A 23,549-nucleotide genomic window follows, 5' to 3' on the forward strand; every position below is an offset into this window, starting at 1 on the left:
AAAATCCTTATGATAAGGAAATCAAACAATTGTACATTAATAGTACTCTTACTGATTGTAGAAACCCCTCAAATCAATGAGAATGTCATAAAAACCCTAAAATTACTAAATTAAAAGAAAACATCTAGGATTAGAATCAAGAAATATATCATTCAAGTTATAATTGAAATCCAAAGTTCTAATTACAAAATCACAAAGACCTAAATATTATCCATACTATAACATTAACGACACACAAAAAAACCCTTATAAAGCTTTTAAATATAATGTTGAAATACCTATTTTACTTCATCATGAACATCCTTGATTAAATAGAATAAACACACTAAAAATACAGGTGAAATTAAGCTTCAAATATGAATGCCTATCATTGATCTCATAATATCTCAGTTCAAACAGAAATCAATTGAAGATTCCAACGAACACCTATTCGAATAAATCAAAATATAAACACAGCCAGATGAAATTAGGCTTTAAGCTTCAAGTTAATAATACAAATTCAGAAAGGAAAGAAAAAAGTAGAAATTGAAATGACCAAAATCTTGAATATTAGGCACTAACTTTGTAAATGAGAAATGATGAATGGTTTGATTTTCAAATTTGAGATGTTATAAGGAAGATCAGTGCCAAAGAAGATACCTGGTAAATTGATAGGTTAAAATGGACGTGCCCTTGATAACAATGTAGTTACTGAGTATGCTATTTAAAATTTAAATGGATTTCTATTTCAAAATTCAAATTTTGGGCAGTGGTAATGATGAGACGTGTAAAAGGGAGGCTCTTTTATTCTTCCAAAAAATTGCTTTAGTACCATTTACTATGAGCAAACCCTATATATTGAAATGCTCCTCGTAAATATGAAAAAGTAGTGCTCCGTATTACGGAGTAACTTTTTAATTATTTCTATTAACAAAACCTGTATTTTCATAATTGTAATCAACCAAATTGTAATGTAATTTATTTAATTATAAAGTAATATATTACTTATGACATCATCCAATTTACATGTTACAACCTTTAAAGCATGTGTTACAACTTTATCAAGCACATGATTACCTCAGCGTCAACTCCCTTTTATTTATTATATAGTATAGATATAGATTTAATATGAAGTAATTCGTGTATCACTCAATTCATTCCCGCGAATTCGCGGGGCATGATCTAGTAATTAATTATAATAAAAAGATAAAAAACAACACTTTGCAAAATCAAATCCTGCACAACTTTTTTTACAAACGAGTACATAGGCCAAACAAGTGGGCAAACTTGAACTCCTGTACAAAATAATTCATCATTTTCTAACATTTTTTGTTTGTTTCATCAATCAAACCAATTTCCCACATGCTCAAACAAATCTCCAATACAAGGCACAAACCCACCAAAGTGCCCAGGAAAAATAACTCGAGTGACACGGTTTTGTCAATCTCCACTCGAATTTTTTTTTCTTGATTTTCAGTTTTTTATTAGTTTTTTCAATAACATGAACAGGAAAATGAAGCATTGATTGAATAATAAAAGAGAAAACCCAAAGCGAAGTTGCTACTAAAATACCGGATTCAAACACTTCAATGGATTAGTTACTGTAGACACATCATCACAGTTCCACAATGCTATTCGTTAACAGGAAAGTTGATGATCATTTCCTAAACCAATGCGTAACTATAAATTAGTATATGTGTCTATATAAGCAAAAAATGAATAACAATATCCACTGTTCCAAAATTCTCATATTCATTCAATATGTTAAACAGGCATAATTTTCATAACTTTGTTGATCATGCTTTATCGGACGGAGTCAAAATGGATTAATAGTTGAAAAGGAAATTTGTGAAAGGAGTAATACAGACAAGATTATTAAAAAAAATTAATTACAATTTATATTGCTTTTATCTGAATAAAGTTTTTCGGGTCAACCCAACCTGAGATGACAAATTTTACCCGTTCTAAAAACTTACATGGCGAAATTCTGACGGGTAAGCTAACTACTAAGCAAAAGGTGAGCTAGCTTATACTAGTATTATATATGATATATGATGACACCACTGTATATTTTTCGCATGTTGTTTTATTATAATCAAATATAAGTGAAAGTTGCCAATAAATATATATGACCAAGTAGATAACAAGAGTAATAACATAACTAACCTGATCACAAACAGGACAAGTATCACTTCTTTCCATCCATTCAAGAATGCACGACAAGTGAAAATGGTGTTCACATTTTGTGATTATTTTTGGATTATCTTCATCATATTCTGCCAAAAATAAAAGTGCTGATAAAAACTAACAAATCTTAACGAAACATAACAGATAAAAAAAATACCCCTATAAAAAAAGTATAACTAACAAAAACTTTTTTATAAAACAATTGTTACCTTCAAAACAGGTGGGACATTCCTCTGGAGGTAAAATGGGTCCACTAGGTTTTTTGAGAATATCAGATTTCTCAATATCGTTTTCCGTTTCGTTCGTTTCAACAAGTTCTATGTTGGTAATCTCTTTACATTCAGACCCTTTTGCTTCTTTTGTGACGATTTCATTATTGTTGCTACTAATACTTATTTCTTCAACAGACACGATATTATTTGTTTGTTGATTGTTTAGTGAGGTCCCACCGCCGACATCATACGGTATGGGTGCGGGAGGAGGCCTATATGTGTCTGGTATCGATGTTTCAAGATTCGTATCGACTAAAAGCCCTGTTGAAAAAGCAGATGTTGCATTACTGTTTGATGATAAAGGTTGTCGTTCTTCTGATGCTATTGGATACTGCAAAATTAATCATAAGTTACAGTAAACAACTTCAGATTAAGTTAAAGAGTTAATCTAAATAAATAAAATAATAATGAGTATCAAATGTGGTACTAACATGATGATAAAATCGGGGTGAACTGTTAAGTTCTACTCGATTAGAAGAAAAGCAGCAGCAACAGCCTCCCATCTCTATTCACTTGTTAACTTTATCCAACTGAATCTATAGATAACGGTCCCATTGTTTCGGTACTACTTAACTGTAAATAAAAATAAAAATCACCACATAAAATAGTAATGATATGCATAGATGCAGACAAATATAATATAAAAAAAAACAACTTGACAAGTAAGAGTAAAGATGAAATGACAAAATATAACCACATAAACATTTCAAATTCATGTAACACTAACATCTTAGGAATGATATTAGTGTTCCTTAACAAATAGCAAAATTATATAAGTGAGTTTTTGTTAGACCAGCTGTATTAGCTTATAACTAAAATGATGTATAACATGCTTTCACACTAAAAGAAACTGTACTTCAATTAAGCAAAAATGGAATAACAAGAATAAAATAGAAACACACACACACACACACACACACACAACTAATTGAAGAGAGGAATGAATGAATCAAAACAAAAACGTATACACACGTGTACACGCTAAATTTAGCTCATAATCCATCGAACATATTATGCATTCAATCTGTCATTATTATAGAACATCTCAATCTCTCATTATTCACATAATTAAAGTAATTACTAATTACAGATCATAGAAACCACGCAAGTAGGTTTGTTTTGGAAAATGATAAACGTAGCCCTCAGGGCTACGTTTAAGCATACCAAAAATAATTTTATTCCATTTATATAACTCAATCAATCCTGTCATGAATATTATTAATGACAAAGTTATATAAGGAAAATCGATATTAAAAAAGGAATATTTATACTTTGTAATTAATTGACCAAAGTTTTTAAATTATTTAAAGTATGCTTAAATGTAGCCCTCTAAATTATTTAAGGTATGCTTAAATGCGTTTAGCATTGTCTTTTTTTTTATTTTTTTTCAAATTCTCAAACCAATTCATAACTACATCACATAACTCAACTAAACATACCACAATTTTTTCTTTTGCCAAAAATAGAAAAGGAAACATTTATCAAGTCAATATACATAAAATTCAACATATAAAATAAAAAACATCGCTTTCCTATAGCAGAGTAGTTGTCGTCTTCGGTGACCTAAACCCTAAAATCCCAAAAACACCATCAAATTCAATTCAATTCAATTCCTGATTAAAATAACATAATAATAACTTAAGAAATAAACGATCGATACAAGTTTAACAAACAGTCAAGAATATAGTCAAACCATCAATTTTGACAGGTAAATTTTGAGCATGAAATATAAATGAGATACATAATTATACCTGTGTGTATGTATATCGAAGATTGAGGCTTTTGAGTTGTGGGGAAGAGTGAATGGAGGGGTGTACTTCAGAGTTAACAGACCAAAGCTTTTCTTTTATTCAATAGAGAGAGAGAGAGAAACAAAGTGCTCAAAGCCTCAAACGCATTTTCACGCCTTTATTTCTTGCTACGTATTTTTTTTATTCGTTATTTATTTAATTAATGATACTACGTATTATTTATTATTATTAAATTATTAAATGAATTAATAATAATAATAATAATAATATTATTATTATTATTATTATTATTATTATTATTATTACGAAAATTCTAAAAATTGACGTAAAGGCTATATCACTCTATACCTTAAGAGAGTTTTTATTAGCTAATAAATATTTTAAAAAGCCCTTTAATCACCGTTAGATTTAAAAATTACGTTACAATACTCTTTAATCCAACGACCATTAATCATCCGTTACAAATATTAGCTAATAAATCAATTATTTACGCCGATAATCCAATAATACCCTTAAACATTGTAAAACACACGGGCAAAATATAATGAAATAAGGGTTTCTTCACAACTCCACACAACAGAAACAAAAGAGGGCACCATCGCCATATTCATCCAGCGATTGTTGATGAGAAAACATCGGTCTATCCTAACTGCTTAACAACGATTAAAAGGACGATTAATGCTTATAATCGTTTGTTTTCACCTAATTAGGGTTACTTTGATTGAAAATTCGGTTCTCATCAATTAATTGACGTATTCAGTTGAAGGAGAATTTTCATCAGGGTTAGTTTATACTTACTTCTTTTTCTTTGATTTATTTTTGGTTCCGCTTACTGATTTTGTTTACCCAATTTTATTAAAAGTACGTGTTTAATTTGTGGTTTTTTGTTGCTGTGCTAAAGAGTCCATTATTTGAAAGAACTTAAATATCATAATTACTATGTTCAAGTAAGTTTGTATTTTTCGTTGATTATTGTTTCTCCTTTATATTCATTGCTATTGCTACTGGACAGCATAGATGTGTTGTAGACAAACATACTAGATTTTTTTCCTACTATATAATTTATTTTATGAATTTTTTGAAGAACTATTAGAGCTAATTGATTGATTGTAGAGCAAAGTGAAAAAGAACTGGTGGAAGTTCTTTTTGTTAATCACCTCCAATTGTGTCATATTTGATGTCCTGTTGTTCGCTCGCATAGGCCAATCAGCAATTGTTACGTAAAATGTCTGTGCAATCTTGAGTTTTTTAACAATGTTTTTAACAACATATTATTTATAGTTGCTTATGGTGTGATACTGTCTTTTTTTGTTTGCATATGAATATACATCAAAATGTGTATATCGTTTGCTGTTGGGTTGTAATATGGGAGTTGATATGGTAATAGCACATTTAATTTATCTTTTTAGTCAATGGAATTGCTTTCATATCCTCGTCGAGTTGGGTTTCTGGAATTTATGGTCACATTCAGGTCGAAAAGTTAGCCAGAAAAGGAACGACAAAGGTTGTCATGAGTTTAATGTGAATATGGAAGAAGGAAAGTGTGATGCATATACCCTTCCCCAACTCTTCCAAATCAGTCACCTCCACCGCCACCGGTTGATCATGGATGGTGTATGGCTGAACGAAAAATCTGAAAAATGGACGAACGCTTCTGAAAATCCGCGTTTATGGGAGAGAGCACATGAGCGTAATGCTATCCGTATTGTTAAGTTGATTATCGAACTAGAAGGTATGTGGGTCAAAATGGGTCAATATTTTTCTATACGGGTTGACAGACTTCCTGGTGCCTTCCCACACATTCTAAAGCAGTTACAGGACTCACTTTCTCCTCGCAGCTTAAAAGAGGTGCTTGATATTATATAATAGTACGCACGCAATATTACGTTATAAAATATTCATTTTACATTATTTGTTAATCAGGTTCATAGAACTATACAAAACGAGCTAGGGAAATCAATGGATGAACTTTTTGCAAATTTTGTTGAAAAACCTCTTGCTACAACATCGGTAAGACCTCAATCGATCTCTTCAAAGCAAGTAAATAAAAATTGATAAATCTTATATTAGATTAAAATTTGATTATACAAAATGATATACTTATAAGCAGCTGTATTTCAAATATATTGTATGCATGTAGCACAAGTTCAACACGAAGGGATCAAAACAATGATCTTGGACGTATGTAAAAAAATATGTATACATGGTTCGTTGAGACTGTCTTTAATTGGAATAAGTAGCATACTTTTTTGTCGTTAAGTTTTACAGGACTTGACGAACGCTAAGTCAGTTGTAGAGCGGTAGAGCGGATAGTTTGGGCAGAACCCAAGTTTAATTTCAACCCTGTAATAGACGAATGGTGCAAAGAAGCACATAAAGAACTAGACTTTAACAAAGAAGCCGGTATGATATATTTTTTGTTATTAAAGTCTCCGAGTTTCAACTGCTGATCGACTATCTTTCTTTGTATATGATTTTATACTTATGAATGCAGAAAATACAAAAAAGTGTCTAAGAATCTTGGTTGTAAAGAAGAATGTGTTGACGTAAAACCCTATCATCGTGTTAAAGTATCGATGCCCGAAGTTATTCAGGTATTATTCTCAATTCTTAAGTGTCAAAGTCAAATTCAAAGTCGGTATATATTCATATTGTTTCTCAATAAATTAAGAAGATGAGTACAAAGAAGTCGACATGGGAGAAAAGATATTGCAGCTATGAAGGTTTATAAACTATTTTTATCGCCAATAAATTCTTTTCAATTTCTTGATCAGTTTCTAGATTTTTGCAATTCTTCGTATATATTCACCTTATATCAATTATCCTATGTCAATTACTGATGTGGTTAATGGTTTAGAAGCATGGAAAGAGTTGATTGATCCAAGCAAACAAAGTGATCTTATTCTAACTGAGGTTGTTATGCCATAATTATCTGGCATTGGTCTCTTATCCAAGATCGTGAACGATGTTACTCGCAAGAATACATGTGTGATAAGAAAGTATATGTGACGCCCCGTACAAAACCATTGTGTACGATTCGTCAACAACAGGATCTTTACATGGTCAAGTACTACATGCTGTTTGAAAACCAGTTTGCATTCATAAAAGACATAGCGTTTACAAAAGACAACATGACACAAAGGTCGTTACAAAGTCATTATTCAAATAACATAAGTTGCGAATGCAAATTAAAAGTTTCATGATTGAGACGTCTCTAAGTTATGCAGCGGTTATCTAACACAGCAGGTCTTTAACAGCAAGTCTAAACAGAATGACAGCAAGTCTAACAGCGGAAGCAACAAACCTCTAAGCACCTGAGAAAACATGCTTAAATACGTCAACAATAATGTTGGTGAGCTATAGTTTAAATTGTAACAGTAATATAAGATTGACCACGAGATTTCAATGTTTCAAAACAGTGTGAAAAGCATATGTATAACTGTGGGCACATGGTAACTAGACTTAACGTAAATATAAATATCACCCCCTAAAAGTACACCCGGCGAGTGCGTATGTCCTCGAAGTATTAAACACCAGTTAAATGCTAGCGCGACTAGCCCGAGTGGGGATGTCAAACCCTATGGATCCATATCTAATATTCGCGTCTACCGGTTCAAAAACCAATAGTTAAACGTTACCGTGCTAAGGGGAATCTTTATGCCGTTGTATAATCCACACATATGTAAAGTTTAAGTACTCGTGTCAAGTAAGTAAAACATAAAAAGCGCATGTATTCTCAGTCCCAAAAATGGTATAAGTAAAAAGGGAAGCTATAACTCACATTGATAAAAGCGGTAAAGTCGGTAATGAAAGTGTGCAAGTAGTAAGTTGGTCCGAAAGGTCGTCAACTTAAATGAAAGGTTACTAGGTCAGTAGGTTGTCCTTATAAGTTTTAATAGTGCATAAAATAAGTTTAAGTATCATCATCATCATCGTTCATCATCATAAAAGCTAAGTAAGTTTGACAAGAATATAGATTGAAACAATAGGCTGACTTCGGTCAGCTGCTAAGACCTCTACGTAAATCGAAAAGACGCGTAATCAGTGGCTATGGCTCCGTATGTGAGTCCCCTAGTTGCTGACCAATTTTCAGAACCAAACTCGTCTTCATTTGACCGTGGTGATGGTTTAAGTGCGAGTAGGTCAGAAATTTCAGCACAACGTTAATAGGGTGTAACGACTTTCGGAAGGCCATAAATCCTAAACCGTAACTCGGATTAAGACGAGGTCTAAACGGAAAATCATCTACTCGAACCGAACTAACTGAAAATCAAATTTCCAGTAGCCCAGGTTACTGATCAGATCCCGAATAACAGTGAACAAGTGCTCCGGTGGGGTTCTTGGTGCTTGATGCTCATCACGGTTCTCATCCTTGATGCTTGTAGCTTCAAGTGTACAACTCGTTGATGGTTTAGCATCACTTTTGACCAAGATTCTACCATCAATACACAATATGTTAAGACCAAGTAATAACACAACTCATTTAAGAGTCTTAGATGGATGATGAACCAAGGTTTCATCATATCCTTAGTCTTAACACAAATACAAGTCCTATTTACAAACAAAGTTACAAACTTTACATCAAACAAACAAGTATGAACATGATCTAAGTCAAATGAAGTGATGGAACCCTAAGCTAGAGAGCTTGGATCCCTTTCACACAAGTTATAAGGTCACAAAGCTAGAAAGCTTGAACCTTTAGTGTTCTTGAAGATCTTGAAGCATAAAGCTTAGATCTTTAAGTTACATGAAGACCATAAACATAAGTTTTGATCTTTATAACAAATTAATGAGATCATAAGTTAGAAAACTTATATCCAACAAAAGATATGAAGATCCAAGTTAGAAAGCTTGCATCTTGATTGTTCTTGAAGATCTTGAAGCATAAAGCTTGGATCTTTAAGTTACATGAAGATTACAAACACAAGTTTGAATCTTTATAATAAAATAGCAAGATTAAAGTAAGAAAATATAGATCTACAAAGTGGGTGAAGATTCAAAGCTAAAAAGCTTGAATCTTCCATGTTCTTGAAAGATTCAAATCCATGTTTGAATCTACAAGATGTAATCAAGATCAAAAGCTAAAAAGCTTGATCTTCTAAAGAATGATGATGATGGTTCGAAAATGATGAAGAAAAGAAGAAGAAAAGATCAAAAACTTACAAGTTTTAGAGTGAGAAAGACTAGAGAGAAGATAGGAGAATAAGTGTGTGTGAAATACAAATGAGAGCAAGTGTAAAATGAGATGCATAAGGCTAGTATTTATAGAGAAATGAGGGAGGGGATGTAGTGACCCGAACTTTTCCATGTTTATATATATATATTAAATGAAATTGTTGTTTACATGATTAAGTGTTTCCAACATGTTAAGCAATCAAACTTGTTAAGACTTGATTAATTGAAATAGGTTTCATATAGACAATTGACCACCCAAGTTGACCGGTGATTCACGAACGTTAAAACTTGTAAAAACTATATGATAACATATATATGGATATATATATAGTTAACATGATATTATGATAAGTAAACATATCATTAAGTATATTAACAATGAACTACATATGTAAAAACAAGACTACTAACTTAATGATTTTGAAACGAGACATATATGTAACGATTATCGTTGTAACGACATTTAATGTATATATATATATATCATATTAAGAGATATTTATACATCATAATATCATGATAATATAATAATTTAAAATCTCATTTGATATTATAAACATTGGGTTAACAACACTTAACAAGATCGTTAACCTAAAGGTTTCAAAACAACACTTACATGTAACGACTAACGATGACTTAACGACTCAGTTAAAATGTATATACATGTAGTGTTTTACTATGTATTCATACACTTTTGAAAGACTTCAAGACACTTATCAAAATACTTCTACTTAACAAAAATGCTTACAATTACATCCTCGTTCAGTTTCATCAACAATTCTACTCGTATGCACCCGTATTCGTACTCGTACAATACACAGCTTTTAGATGTATGTACTATTGGTATATACACTCCAATGATCAGCTCTTAGCAGCCCATGTGAGTCACCTAACACATGTGGGAACCATCATTTGACAACTAGCATGAAATATCTCATAAAATTACAAAAATATGAGTAATCATTCATGACTTATTTACATGAAAATAAAATTACATATCCTTTATATCTAATTCATACACCAACGACCAAAAACACCTACAAACACTTTCATTCTTCAATTTTCTTCATCTAATTGATCTCTCTCAAGTTCTATCTTCAAGTTCTAAGTGTTATTCATAAATTCCAAAAGTTCTAGTTTCATAAAATCAAGAATAGTTCCAAGATTGAAAGTTTACTTCCAAGTTTTCTAAATCCATTCCAAGTAATCATCCAAGATCAAGAAACCTTTGTTACTTACAGTAGGTTATCTTTCTAATACAAGGTAATAATCATATTCAAACTTTAATTCAATTTCTATAACTATAACAATCTTATTTCGAGTGAAAATCTTACTTGAAATTGTTTTCGTGTCATGATTCTGCTTCAAGAACTTTCAAGCCATCCAAGGATCCTTTGAAGGTAGATCCATTTTTCTCATTTCCAATAGGTTTATCCAAGGAACTTGAGGTAGTAATGATGTTCATAACATCATTCGATTCATACATAAAAAGCTGTCTTATTCAACGTTATAAACTTGTAATCACTAGAACATAGTTTAGTTAATTCTAAACTTGTTCGCAAATAAAGTTAATCCTTCTAACTAGACTTTTAAAATCAACTAAACACATGTTCTATATCTATATGATATGCTAACTTAATGATTTAAAACCCGGAAACACGATAAACACCATAAAACTGGATATACGTCGTCGTAGTAAAACCGGGGGCTGTTTTGGTTGGGATAATTAAAAGCTAAGAAGAACTTTGATTTAAAAGCTATACTTCTGGAAAAATGATTTTTCTTATAAACATAAAACTATATCCAAAAATCATGGTTAAACTCAAAGTGAAAGTATGTTTTTCAAAATGGTCATCAAGATGTCGTTCTTTCGACGGAAATGACTACCTCTTTCAAAAACGAATTGTAACTTGTATTTTCGACTATAAACTTATACTTTTTCTATTTAGATTCATAAAGTTAAGTTCAATACGAAACCGTGGCCACTGGAATCACTCAAAACGGATTAGAAACGAAGAAATGGCGAGTAAAACAAGATTGATAAAAACTACTCATTTTACCTACGTGAAAGTTAGTAATAAATCTATTCCAACCATAACCTAATCAACTTATATTGTATATTATGTAATCTTGAGATACCATAGACACGTATACAATGTTTCGACCTATCATGTCGACCCATCTATATATATATTGCGGAACAACCATAGACACTCTATATGTGAATGTTGGAGTTAGCTATACAGGGTTGAGGTCGATTCCAAAATATATATATAGTTTGAGTTGTGATCAATACTGATATACGTATACACTGGGTCGTGGATTGATTCAAGATAATATTTATCGATTTATTTCTGTACATCTAACTGTGGACAACTAGTTGTAGGTTACTAACGAGGACAGCTGACTTAATAAACTTAAAACATCAAAATGTATTAAAAGTATTGTAAATATATTTTGAACATACTTTGATATATATGTATATATTGTTATAGGTTCGTGAATCAACCAGTGGTCAAGTCTTACTTCCCGACGAAGTAAAAATCTGTGAAAGTGAGTTATAGTCCCATTTTTAAAATCTAATATTTTTGGGGTGAGAATACATGCAGGTTTTATAAATGATTTACAAAATAGACACAAGTACGTGAAACTACATTCTATGATTGAATTATCGAAATCGAATATGCCCCTTTTTATTAAGTCTGGTAATCTAAGAATTAGGGAACAGACACCCTAATTGACGCGAATCCTAAAGATAGATCTATTGGGCCTAACAAACCCCATCCAAAGTACCGGATGCTTTAGTACTTCGAAATTTATATCATATCCGAAGGGTGTCCTGGAATGATGGGGATATTCTTATATATGCATCTTGTTAATGTCGGTTACCAGGTGTTCACCATATGAATGATTTTTATCTCTATGTATGGGATGTGTATTGAAATATGAAATCTTGTGGTATATTGTTACGATTTGATATATATAGGTTAAACCTATAACTCACCAACATTTTTGTTGACGTTTAAAACATGTTTATTCTCAGGTGAATACTAAGAGCTTCCGCTGTTGCATACTAAAATAAGGACAAGATTTGGAGTCCATGTTTGTATGATATTGTGTAAAAACTGCATTCAAGAAACTGATTTCGATGTAACATATTTGTATTGTAAACCATTATGTAATGGTCGTGTGTAAACAGGATATTTTAGATTATCATTATTTGATAATCTACGTAAAGCTTTTTAAACCTTTATTTATGAAATAAAGGTTATGGTTTGTTTTAAAATGAATGCAGTCTTTGAAAAACGTCTCATATAGAGGTCAAAACCTCGCAACGAAATCAATTAATATGGAACGTTTTTAATCAATAAGAACGGGACATTTCCGGGGATGGTGGTGGTGGCCGAAAATTTGAGGGGGGACAAGGGGGGACAAAAAGTTGCTTTTTGATTAATGGTTGTCTAAAGTTGATGTTTATATTGGGATTCCATGTAACATTAGGGATAATACTTGACATAAATGCTAGCATGTTCCCTCTAATAAATGGGCATTTGTCTTACTTATTATTGGGTCACTAGTAATTAATTAGTGGGCTAAATAAATGGGCTACTAGCTAGTGTAGGGTGGGCTTAAGTCCAACAAGGTAGAAAGTCCAACAAGACTAACTAGTAAGCATAATTAAATTATTACGCATAATTAAGCATCCATAAACCCAAGTAATTATTATTATAAAATAATAATTAGTATTCCGTAGTCATAATATTCCGATTACGACAAAAGTTAAACGTGCGCGCAGTTCGCGGTTTAATCGAAACGTTAAGTGACACTAACGGTCATAAAGCATCCAGGGATCAAGTTAAGTATCCTACGTACTCTAAGGCACGTTTTAACATATAAATGAAAGTAAACCATGTATATACAGGTTTCGGAGTATAAAGTAGCACAGTACGCACAAATACGCAGTTTCGCGAAAACACAAAGCACAAAAGCAAGTCGAAAAAGTCGGGTCATTACAGTATAATTCATGTTCATAAAATTCTTACAACTTCATGAAGTCCAATTTCATATATTTGATTATGTATGTTTGTTGTTTGTACTTAATGAGTTCCAGGTGCAGTGATGTCATTTGATGACTCAATGGGTATATTCTTTAATTGTTTATCCAAATGTACAGTTGACTTTTTAGTCAACCCTATTTGAAAGAATTTGAAAGAATGAGCTAAAAACCTTATGGCAGCATGTGTGGAGGAAATGTTACAGTGTGAGTTAATTTAGTAATTATTTTTTACATGTCATTAAAGACGGACAAGTATTGGACTTCGGCTTCAGGTGTGTTTAGATTTCGTATGTTACTTATTGTGGGGTGGAGTGTACTGGATTTGAACTACTTCAGGTGTATACTGATTTCGTATGTTACTAAGACTAAAAGATCTTTATATTGTTTTGCTTATTTTCATTATGCAAATAGGAAAGGTTTTGTAAGTTATTCCTGAAAAGATACAGATAATATATTTCAAACCTTTATGATTGTTCTCTATTATTATCTTTATATTTCTTATATGTATTGTATACGCTGATTTTGCAGTTACATTTGAAGGGACCCATCCTAATTCATCCGGACAAAGTCCACATCGATTATAAACGATTCACAATAGTTGATTACATCGCGAGGTATTTGACCTCTATATGATACATTTTACAAACATTTCATTCGTTTTGAAAAGACAAACTTCCTTACATCGAAAGTTGACGATATGCATACCATTTTATAATATATCTAGCTATAATTGACTTAATAATAATCTTGATGAACTCGACGACTCGAATGCAACGTCTTTTGAAATATGTCATGAATGACTCCAAGTAATGTCTCTAATATAAGCAAATGCACAGCGAAAGATTTCTTTCATACCTGAGAATAAACATGTTTTAAAGTGTCAACCAAAAGGTTGGTGAGTTCATTAGTTTATCATAACAATCATTTCTATTATTTTAATAGACCACAAGATTTCATATTTTCCATTTCCCATAAACATACGTCCCATGCATAGAGACAAAAATCATTCATATGGATTGAACCTTGGTAACTGACATTAACTAGATGCATATAAGAATATCCCCTATCATTTCGGGAAATCCTTGACATGATATAAAACAACATCGAAGTAATAAAGCATCCGGTACGTTGGATGGGGTTCATCGGGCCCATAGATCTATCTTTAGGATTCGCGTCAATTAGTAGATCGGTTTACTAATTCTTAGGTTACCAAGCAAAAGGGGTATATTCAGCTTCGATCATTCAACCATATAATGTAGTTTTGATTACTTGTGTCTATTTCGTAAAACAGTTATAAAAGCAGCGCATGTATTCTCAGTCCCAAAAATATATATTGCAAAAGCATTTAAAAAGGGAGTAATGAAACTCACCATACCGTATTTTGTAGTAAAAATACATATGACGTCATTGAACAAGTGTAGGGTTGGTCTCGGATTCACGACCTATATTATTCATATATTTATTAAAACACATAATAACAATTAACAAGTTGATATATTAATATTATTAGTATTCTTCTTATATTAAGAATTTGTATGTTATATTAATAAATAAACTAATTATATCTATTTTATGTATTTTAGATGCTTAGTAGTTATATAACAGATTCTTACTAAGGTATTTTAATTAGGATATGATATAGGTTATTTATTATATATATATATATATATATATATTATATATTAAAGCTTGAAAATATTAAATAATGTAATAGATCTCATATTCATTTTATATATTATTTGTAACTTAAATAATATAACATTTTATTAAACAAAATAATATCTAATATTAATATAGATGTAAAATATTTAAATGTCATCTGTTTATTAAAATAATAGTTATAATACTAAAATAGTGATAATAATAATAATGTTAATACTAATAATACTTATCCTAATAATAATGATGATAATAATAGTATAAATTATATCAATGTTAGTAATGATATTAATTAACTTAACAATAATAACAATTAATAATAATAATAATAATAATAATAATAATAATAATAATAATAATAATAATAATAATAATAATAATAATAATAATAATAATGAGTAGTAAGTAAACTACCTCAATGAAGTAGCTCTTAAAAAAAAATGCCCAAGTCGGGGTTTGAACACGCAACGTCCCGATAATATCCTTAACCATTGAGCTACTAGCTCGATCTTGGTTTAAACCCCATATTTGTTTTATTTAACCCCTCTTTTCAGCCTTAACTATATCTCTAACATAAAAAAAAATGTTGCTCCCAAGTCTCGAACCCTTGACCTCTAGTTCCCCAAATACACAACCAAACCATTGAATCTAACTCGTTTTTCTGTTTTCCTCTTCTTTCACACAAAATTATAATCATAACATAAGCCTCTCATCATCATTAAATCATACACCATCACTTTGGTGGTTATTCTAATCAGGATCACTTTCGTGATCATCGTGCATCATAGTACCATCATACATCACGCCTATCATAAACTATCATAATCATCGAATTTATATCATTTTATCATTATCAATTATCATCATCATTATGATCTTTTACTACTATAATTATCATCTTAAACTAATTCGCTGTAACCTTTATCCTTCCACAGCTTCGGCTTCTTGCTTCATTAGCAAGTCCAAAGATAAAGTCCAATAGAACTATACGGTCCAATTGTAAAATGATGAGCCCGGTAGAAAATCGTCATAAGCCCACTAATAGGAAATGGATATTTGGCCTATCAGACGAGCATATGTTGGATCTCAACTTCATTCGGCTCTAACTGAGTTAGCCGTTTAAAAAGCATGGTCCCGGGTCTGTTTAATTGTCCCATCCTTTTATCATTATTTTGTTACACAATTGATATTATATATAAATGTGAATCCCACGCACTAGTGTTCCTTGGATACTCAACTTTATCAAAGTGCTTTACATCTGTCTTTCTTTATAACTCAACTAAAATATGTGTGTGTTTCATAAATTTAAATCTGCTTTCTTACCACTAAAGAACTCATCTTTATTAATCCAAAACAGAAGTGTACTGCTGTTGTAGCAGCAAATCAGCGACGAGAAAACTGGAACGAAGAAGCACAGTGGCAGGTCTGATCAGAACAACTCCAGTTGCGACCATTATTAACCATGGCTTTCGGTTCATCGTTAACGTCCATCATTATTTTAAACTGAAGGCAGAAACAAGCAGTAGTAGCGGCTTCATGATGATTGCTTGTGTTAGTTTCAACGATGATGAATCAAGACGGTGGGGTGACGGTTGGAGTTGGAATATAAACAGAAAAAAAAATATGGCGGATGTGATGAGTGTTTGTAGTCTAATGAATGTCAGAAGAAAGAGAGTTTGAAGGTGGTAACAACAGCTTTATTGGTGATGATCATTGGTTTCACGATGGTGTTGATCAAGATGGGCCAAAGATGGTGAATTATAAGAATCATAATGTGTTGGTGTTGATGTGGTGATCAAGATGTATTGGTCAGGAACCGAAAGGCGATAGTTGATGATTGTGAGTTGTGATAGTTTTGTGGTTTTGTGATTCATAACTTAGTCGATGGTTAACAGGAAAAGGGTGTTGGGTGTCGACAGTTTTTGCTAACTAACAAGGAAGAAAGAACAAAAAAAAATAAGATAAAGAAAAATCTGATTTCGATTGTTAACTGCTTCAAATCTTTACACGATTTATTTGTACAATCCATGAGATTGAAAACAAAACTTGCTACAGCTTTGAAAGCTATGTGTAACAAATTAGGATCCAATTCGTATCTTTATCATTTTGTATATATATTATTAATTTTTTTTACTGATTATTTTTAAGGTAATTAAAATACTAATATTAATAATAATAGTATTAATAATAGTTAGAGTAATAATAATAATATTATGATGATATTAATAATTACCATAATAATGATCTTAATAAGTTTAGTAATGGTAATTATCAAAATAACAATAATAATTAAAATCATAATTTTTTTTACTACTATATATAATAATACAGATATTATTAATGATAATTTTAAGATTATTAGTTAACTGAATCAAATTTTATGTGGGTATACATATATTAATAATATTGATATTGCTATTGATAATAATAATGAAAGTAATAACATTAATATAACAACTATAGTTTAATTTATGATAAAGCTTATTGTATTAGACATTAATATTACATATTAGTAATTATGTAATATATATATATATATATATATATATATATATATATATATATATATATATATATATATATATATATATAATACCTTACATTAAATATTTAATATTCAAACATTACAATACATAGAAATATATATACATTTATTTCAATAACAACTTGATTATTCTATATATTATTTTAGATTTTAATTCAAATTATTAAAGTATATTTTATTAATTCAAAATGTTATATATATATATATATATATATATATATATATATATATATATATATATATATATATATATATATATATATATATACACTACATATTAATTACACACAATTGTTCGTGAATCGTCAGGAATAGTCGAAAGGTAAATGATTACATGAAAATAGTTCAAACATTATGAGACTCAGTTTAATAGACTTTGCTTATCGTGTTGAAATCATATAAGATTAAGTTTAAATTTTGTCGGAAATTCCCTTGTCATCACAGTACCTACCCGTTAAAGAAATTTCGTCCCGAAATTTGAGTGAGGTGGTCATGGCTAATAATAAAAATGTTTTCATGACGAATATGAGTTGATAAATTGAGTTTTATCATCATTGAGTAATATGAATAAAAATAACTCGATTATTCGAAGAGTACGAATGAAGCTATCACTAAAGAGTGAAATAGGAAAGTAAAGATTCATCTTAACTTTTGACAGAGTCAGGGTTGAATTTAGAAAATAAGATGCATCTTAACTTATGACGTTGCCTTAGTTGAATTCCGGAATTCAAGGGATTTAAAGAAAATCTTCGAAATCTAAAAGATTTGATTCTTTGGTGAATAAGGAGATTAAGATCTCTATAATTAAATACGGTGATCTGCCTTGATTACTCTGTCTGATATTTTCACTATAAATTAAGCTCTTTCGTTCCATTATTCTCACCATTCCTATACTTTCTTTCTTAGTTCATACATCCAAAAGATTGTGAAAATGCTTAATCCAGTTCTAATCCTTGATATTCTTCTAATTATCATTTCTGTCATCCTTCTTTTCATTCTTCCATCAAAAGAATCTGTTTACTTCTACTATTACCTTGGAGTGATACTATTCTTAATTATACCGTGTCTTTATATTGCTATCCGTATTAATATACACTGTTTGTAATCTCCGTGTTGTTATTGGGCTTTATATTTTATCTTATATTTTGGAGCTCTTTGCCTTTTTATTTTCTTCTCGACCTCTAGTAAAGCGAGTAATGGTCCAGAATTCGTAAATATGGAGTTTCAAATGAACTTAATGTTCTAAACAAGAAAGAACGTAATCTCACGATTTGATTTGTCAAATTACCCGAATCACTGAGAATAGAACTATCAAGAATATAGTTTCTTGATATGTTCAGAAGTTAATCAGAATGAAAGAGTTATGTAACATGACACATGATGACGTTATAATCTGTGAATCATCATGTTCCATTTAGAAACTCAGCATGACTTACTGTAATATAATCACGTTGATCAAGTGTCATTATATTATACTAACTCATGCATCAGTTCCCAACATTACTTCAATAACATTCATATTTTAAGCTCGAAAGTTTACAAAATATAGAAACTAACAGTTTCTATATGATGTAACACTGATAGCACGAAGAGATTAATGATTTCAGATAAGAATAGTTATAAAAATATCTTCAGAAATATGGAGGATATTTATAATGAAAGATACGATGATATCTTAGAATTTCTAATATCGATGGATGATGAAGAAGATTTGTCCGTAATGGTTTAGAGTCAGGAGCAAGGTATTCATTAATGACTTCAGTAGATACTGAATCATTTGGATTCTTTGAAGGCAGAATTAGTCTTTGTGATTTGTCCCTAGCCTCCTTCATAGTTTGCTCAATTCGTTTTCTAGTTCCAACATTTCTGAGCTTTGCCAACATACTATTCTTTATCATCAACTTTCGACAGTTAAAGTCGTTTATGGTTGTATACCGTTTCTGCTGCTTCATTCCTCTTTTTCAATCTTTGGAGTATTGATTCGTAGACTGAGTGCTTTTCAGAATTTCAGAATGGAAGATCATAATTTTAAGAGATAAATGTTATATGTATACATATAACTGTTGATGTAGGCATGCTGCGAGTTTTCAAAGTATTGATTGCTGATTCCCGTTAATTGGTATAGTAGTCCTCGTTACAAGATGCGGATGGTTATATGATAGGGTTTTAATAAACAAATATAATGATTTTTCGGAAGGACAAAGATCAATGAATTTGTTGGTAAGTTTACTGCTAATGTGGTGAGATATAAATGGTTCCCTGGTAATGAAGACGAAAAGAGGCAAACGTATATATCAAGGTTATAATAAGGCTGTTTCGACTGAAAAGTCGAAGTTGACTTGTTGGAGCTGTGACAAAATTGGCTACTTTGGACAGGGGTTTTAAAGTTATTTTCGGTAATAACAACGTCAAAGGAGCTAACACAGATACGTGTTATACGTTTACTCAGGTTCCGAATGTTTTCAGGTGCATAACTATATGCTTCAATCTTTTCTTCCGTAGATGAAGTACGGTTGGTTCATCCTCTCGGTTGAGATGTTTTCAAGAATCATGAAAGGTTTGAACACAGATTGTAATCGTCGAGATACAATGAGGTTTAAGATGAAATCAAGTGGCAAACTTGAAGTCCACAGTTATTAGTCCACAGTCGATAGTCCACAGTTAACAATCCAATATTTCATATATAGTTTAATATATAATATAATCGAATTAATTAATACGTGTCGTGACCCGTGTACATGTCTCAGACTCGATCACAACTCAAAGTATATATATTATTGTAGAATTAACCTCAACCCTGTATAGAGAACTCGATCATTACTGCATATAGAGTGTCTATGGTTATTCCAAATAATATATATATATGCGTCGATATGATATGTCAAAACCTTGTATACGTGTCCCGATATTTAAAGTGGGTAAAAATAAATAACAGAAATTAAATGACGATAAATAAAGTGCGTAAAGTAAATAACAGAAATTAAATGACGATAAATAAAATTGCGAGAATGTAAATTGCGATAATTAAATTGCGATAAATAAAATGTAATCAGTTAGCTAGGAACAGTTAGCATGGATTCTTAACAAAATTCCTCATAGTTAATTTGTTTGTTTCTAACAAATTTTATTTTGTCAAATGTTTTCTTCATTATGCCACTTGTTGGATTCTGATAAATCAAAATCCAAATATGAAATTGAATGAATATGGTTATTCTGTGGTGAACGGATTTGTATATCGGTGGATGTAAGTAGGATAGTAAATGACTGTTGAATCAGCTTCGAAGAATGTACAGTGTAACTTATTAATGTGAAATCTGAATATTTCTCGGGTATTACCTACCCGTTAAAATATTTTCACAATTAACGCTTTGTACGAAATAATTTTTAATTACAATCTTTATGAAAACATATATACATATATATTTTCTTCAGATGTAACCATGGATTTAATGAGTCAATATGATATTAAACTCATTTGATTTACCGTTAGAACAAGAATATATAATCTCTAAAATATTAGGGATTACATAATCACCATGTCAAATGAAGATAAATGATGTAGAATGATACGTAAAACGATGATTATACTTGAGGTATAGAATGAGATGTTGAGGTTTGTGCTGCAGATGTTGTTGTTGATGGTACTGGTGTTACCGGTGCTGTTGCTGAAGCTGGTAGGTTTTGCACCACGTTTTCCAGATTGATTTTTTTTCGAGCGCGAAGTTTGTTGACTTCTTCCATTATTCTGGGATGATTTTCGGTCGAAACGAGCGGATGAATAAGGTTTAGAATTGTGGATAGAATATAATCATGAAAAGATACTCTGGAAATGAGCGAGAAAATGGTATTATGGACAGGTTCGCCGGTAAGTGCTTTAGGTTCATCATCAAGAGGGTAATTTGGTTGGTGGAAATGATCGCCTTCTTCGCGTTTCCATTGATTAAGTCGACTACGAACCCATCAGATAAATTGGGGATGGCTGATTGGTTGATTCATTCTGGTGACGCTGCTTTCGGAGCTTAGGTGAACATCCATGTCGGAATAGCTGTCGGAATAACTATTGGAATAGTTATCGAAATCTGAGGGACTCGTACTGGTTGAGGGATTCATCTCGTACGATCAGATGAAGGATTTTCGATAAGAAATAGATTATAGGATGTAGATTAGTACCCTGCAATACATAATTTACATATGCATATATAATACTAAAATTCCATAAGTTACAGAGGAATCTACGGAATATGTTAGGTAAAGTTTACAGTAATAGATATGCTAAGATATGAATTAGCAGATACGCTAAAATATGAATTTTGTCTATACACTATTCATGCAATCCAGGCAGTAAGATATATCTAGATTAAGAGTGATAAACAAGTGATTCCCTAAGAATGATAAGCAGGAAATTTTCGACACGAAATGATAAGCAAAACTTTTGACATGCAGACACGGTCGGAGTCCAGACTCACTAATGCATCCTAACGACTTATCAGTTAGACACACTAATGCAAGACCTGGTTCGCTAAGACCACCACTCTGATACCAACTGAAGGGACCCGTCCTAATCCATCCGGACAAAGTCCACATCGATTATAAACGATTCACAATAGTTGATTACATCGAGAGGTATTTCACCTCTATATAATACATTTTACAAACATTTCATTCGTTTTGAAAAGACAAACTTCCTTACATCGAAAGTTGACGATATGCATACCATTTTATAATATATCTAGCTATAATTGACTTAATAATAATCTTGATGAACTCGACGACTCGAGTGCAACGTCTTTTGAAATATGTCATGAATGACTCCAAGTAATGTCTATAATATAAGCAAATGCACAGCGAAAGATTTCTTTCATACCTGAGAATAAACATGCTTTAAAGTGTCAACCAAAAGATTGGTGAGTTCATTAGTTTATCATAACAATCATTTCTATTATTTTAATAGACCACAAGATTTCATATTTTCCATTTCCCATAAACATACGTCCCATGCATAGAGACAAAAATCATTCATATGGATTGAACCCTGGTAACTGACATTAACTAGATGCATATAAGAATATCCCCTATCATTCAGGGAAATCCTTCGGACATGATATATGAAATGTCCCGTTCATATTGGTTATAAACGTTCCATATTAATTGATTTCGTTGCGATGTTTTGACCTCTATATGAGGCGTTTTTCAAAGACTGCATTCATTTTTAAAACAACCATAACCTTTATTTTATCAATAAAGGTTTCAAAAGCATTACGTAGATTATCAAATAATGATAATCTAAAATATATTGTTTACACACGACCATTACATAATGGTTTACAATAGAAATATATTACATCGACATATGTTTCTTGAATGCAGTTTTTACACAATATCATACAAATATGGACTCCAAATCTTGTCCTTATTTTAGTATGCAACAGCGGAAGCTCTTAGTATTCACCTGAGAATAAACATGCTTTAAACGTCAACAAAAATGTTGGTGAGTTATAGGTTTAACCTATATATATCAAATCATAAAAATAAACTACAAGATTTCATATTACAATACACATCCCATACATAGAGATAAAAATCATTCATATAGTGAACACCTGGTAACCAACATTAACAAGATGCATATATAAGAATATCCCCATCATTCCGGGACACCCTTCGGATATGATATTAATTTCGAAGTACTAAAGCATCCGGTACTTTGGATGGGGTTTGTTAGGCCCAATAGATCTATCTTTAAGATTCGCGTCAATTAGGGTTTCTGTTCCCTAATTCTTAGATTACCAGACTTAATAAAAAGGGGCATATTCGATTTCGATAATTCAACCATAGAATGTAGTTTCACGTACTTGTGTCTATTTTGTAAATCATTTATAAAACCTGCATGTATTCTCATCCCAAAAATATTAGATTTTAAAAGT

At 31.2% G+C, this 23,549-nt stretch overlaps 2 protein-coding genes across 8 annotated transcripts; one reads left to right on the forward strand and one right to left on the reverse strand.

The window, feature by feature from the left end:
- Positions 1 to 312: 312 nt before the first annotated feature.
- Positions 313 to 4,337, reverse strand: LOC139863386 (probable E3 ubiquitin-protein ligase RHB1A). Of its 3 annotated transcripts, none has more exons than XR_011764424.1 (6): positions 4,190 to 4,337; positions 2,870 to 3,011; positions 2,376 to 2,769; positions 2,146 to 2,255; positions 1,552 to 1,643; positions 313 to 426 (listed from the first exon to the last, which is right to left on the reverse strand). XR_011764424.1 is itself a non-coding variant. In XM_071852025.1 (5 exons), exons 2-5 carry the CDS (start codon positions 2,939 to 2,941, stop codon positions 1,611 to 1,613), a joined length of 609 nt encoding a protein of 202 aa, XP_071708126.1. In that variant the 5' UTR covers positions 2,942 to 3,011; positions 4,190 to 4,337; the 3' UTR covers positions 646 to 1,610. The 3 variants fall into 3 exon arrangements, 1 of the variants encoding a protein (XP_071708126.1); XR_011764425.1 differs by lacking the exon at positions 313 to 426 and adding an exon at positions 605 to 639; XM_071852025.1 differs by lacking the exon at positions 313 to 426 and having other exon boundaries at positions 646 to 1,643.
- A 407-nt stretch (positions 4,338 to 4,744) lies between these two features.
- On the forward strand, positions 4,745 to 7,611 carry LOC139863401 (secreted RxLR effector protein 27-like). 5 transcript variants are annotated; one of them, XM_071852044.1, is made up of 6 exons: positions 4,745 to 4,971; positions 5,599 to 6,037; positions 6,113 to 6,199; positions 6,458 to 6,592; positions 6,684 to 7,331; positions 7,436 to 7,611. In XM_071852044.1, exons 2-4 carry the CDS (start codon positions 5,717 to 5,719, stop codon positions 6,491 to 6,493), a joined length of 444 nt encoding a protein of 147 aa, XP_071708145.1. In that variant the 5' UTR covers positions 4,745 to 4,971; positions 5,599 to 5,716; the 3' UTR covers positions 6,494 to 6,592; positions 6,684 to 7,331; positions 7,436 to 7,611. The 5 variants fall into 5 exon arrangements, with proteins under 5 accessions (XP_071708145.1, XP_071708152.1, XP_071708156.1 ...); XM_071852051.1 differs by having other exon boundaries at positions 6,684 to 6,783; positions 7,047 to 7,611; XM_071852055.1 differs by having other exon boundaries at positions 6,450 to 6,592; positions 6,684 to 7,611.
- Positions 7,612 to 23,549: the final 15,938 nt, after the last annotated feature.

Source organism: Rutidosis leptorrhynchoides, chromosome 1 (genome assembly GCF_046630445.1).
Source record: "Rutidosis leptorrhynchoides isolate AG116_Rl617_1_P2 chromosome 1, CSIRO_AGI_Rlap_v1, whole genome shotgun sequence".
Classification (NCBI taxonomy): domain Eukaryota; kingdom Viridiplantae; phylum Streptophyta; class Magnoliopsida; order Asterales; family Asteraceae; genus Rutidosis; species Rutidosis leptorrhynchoides.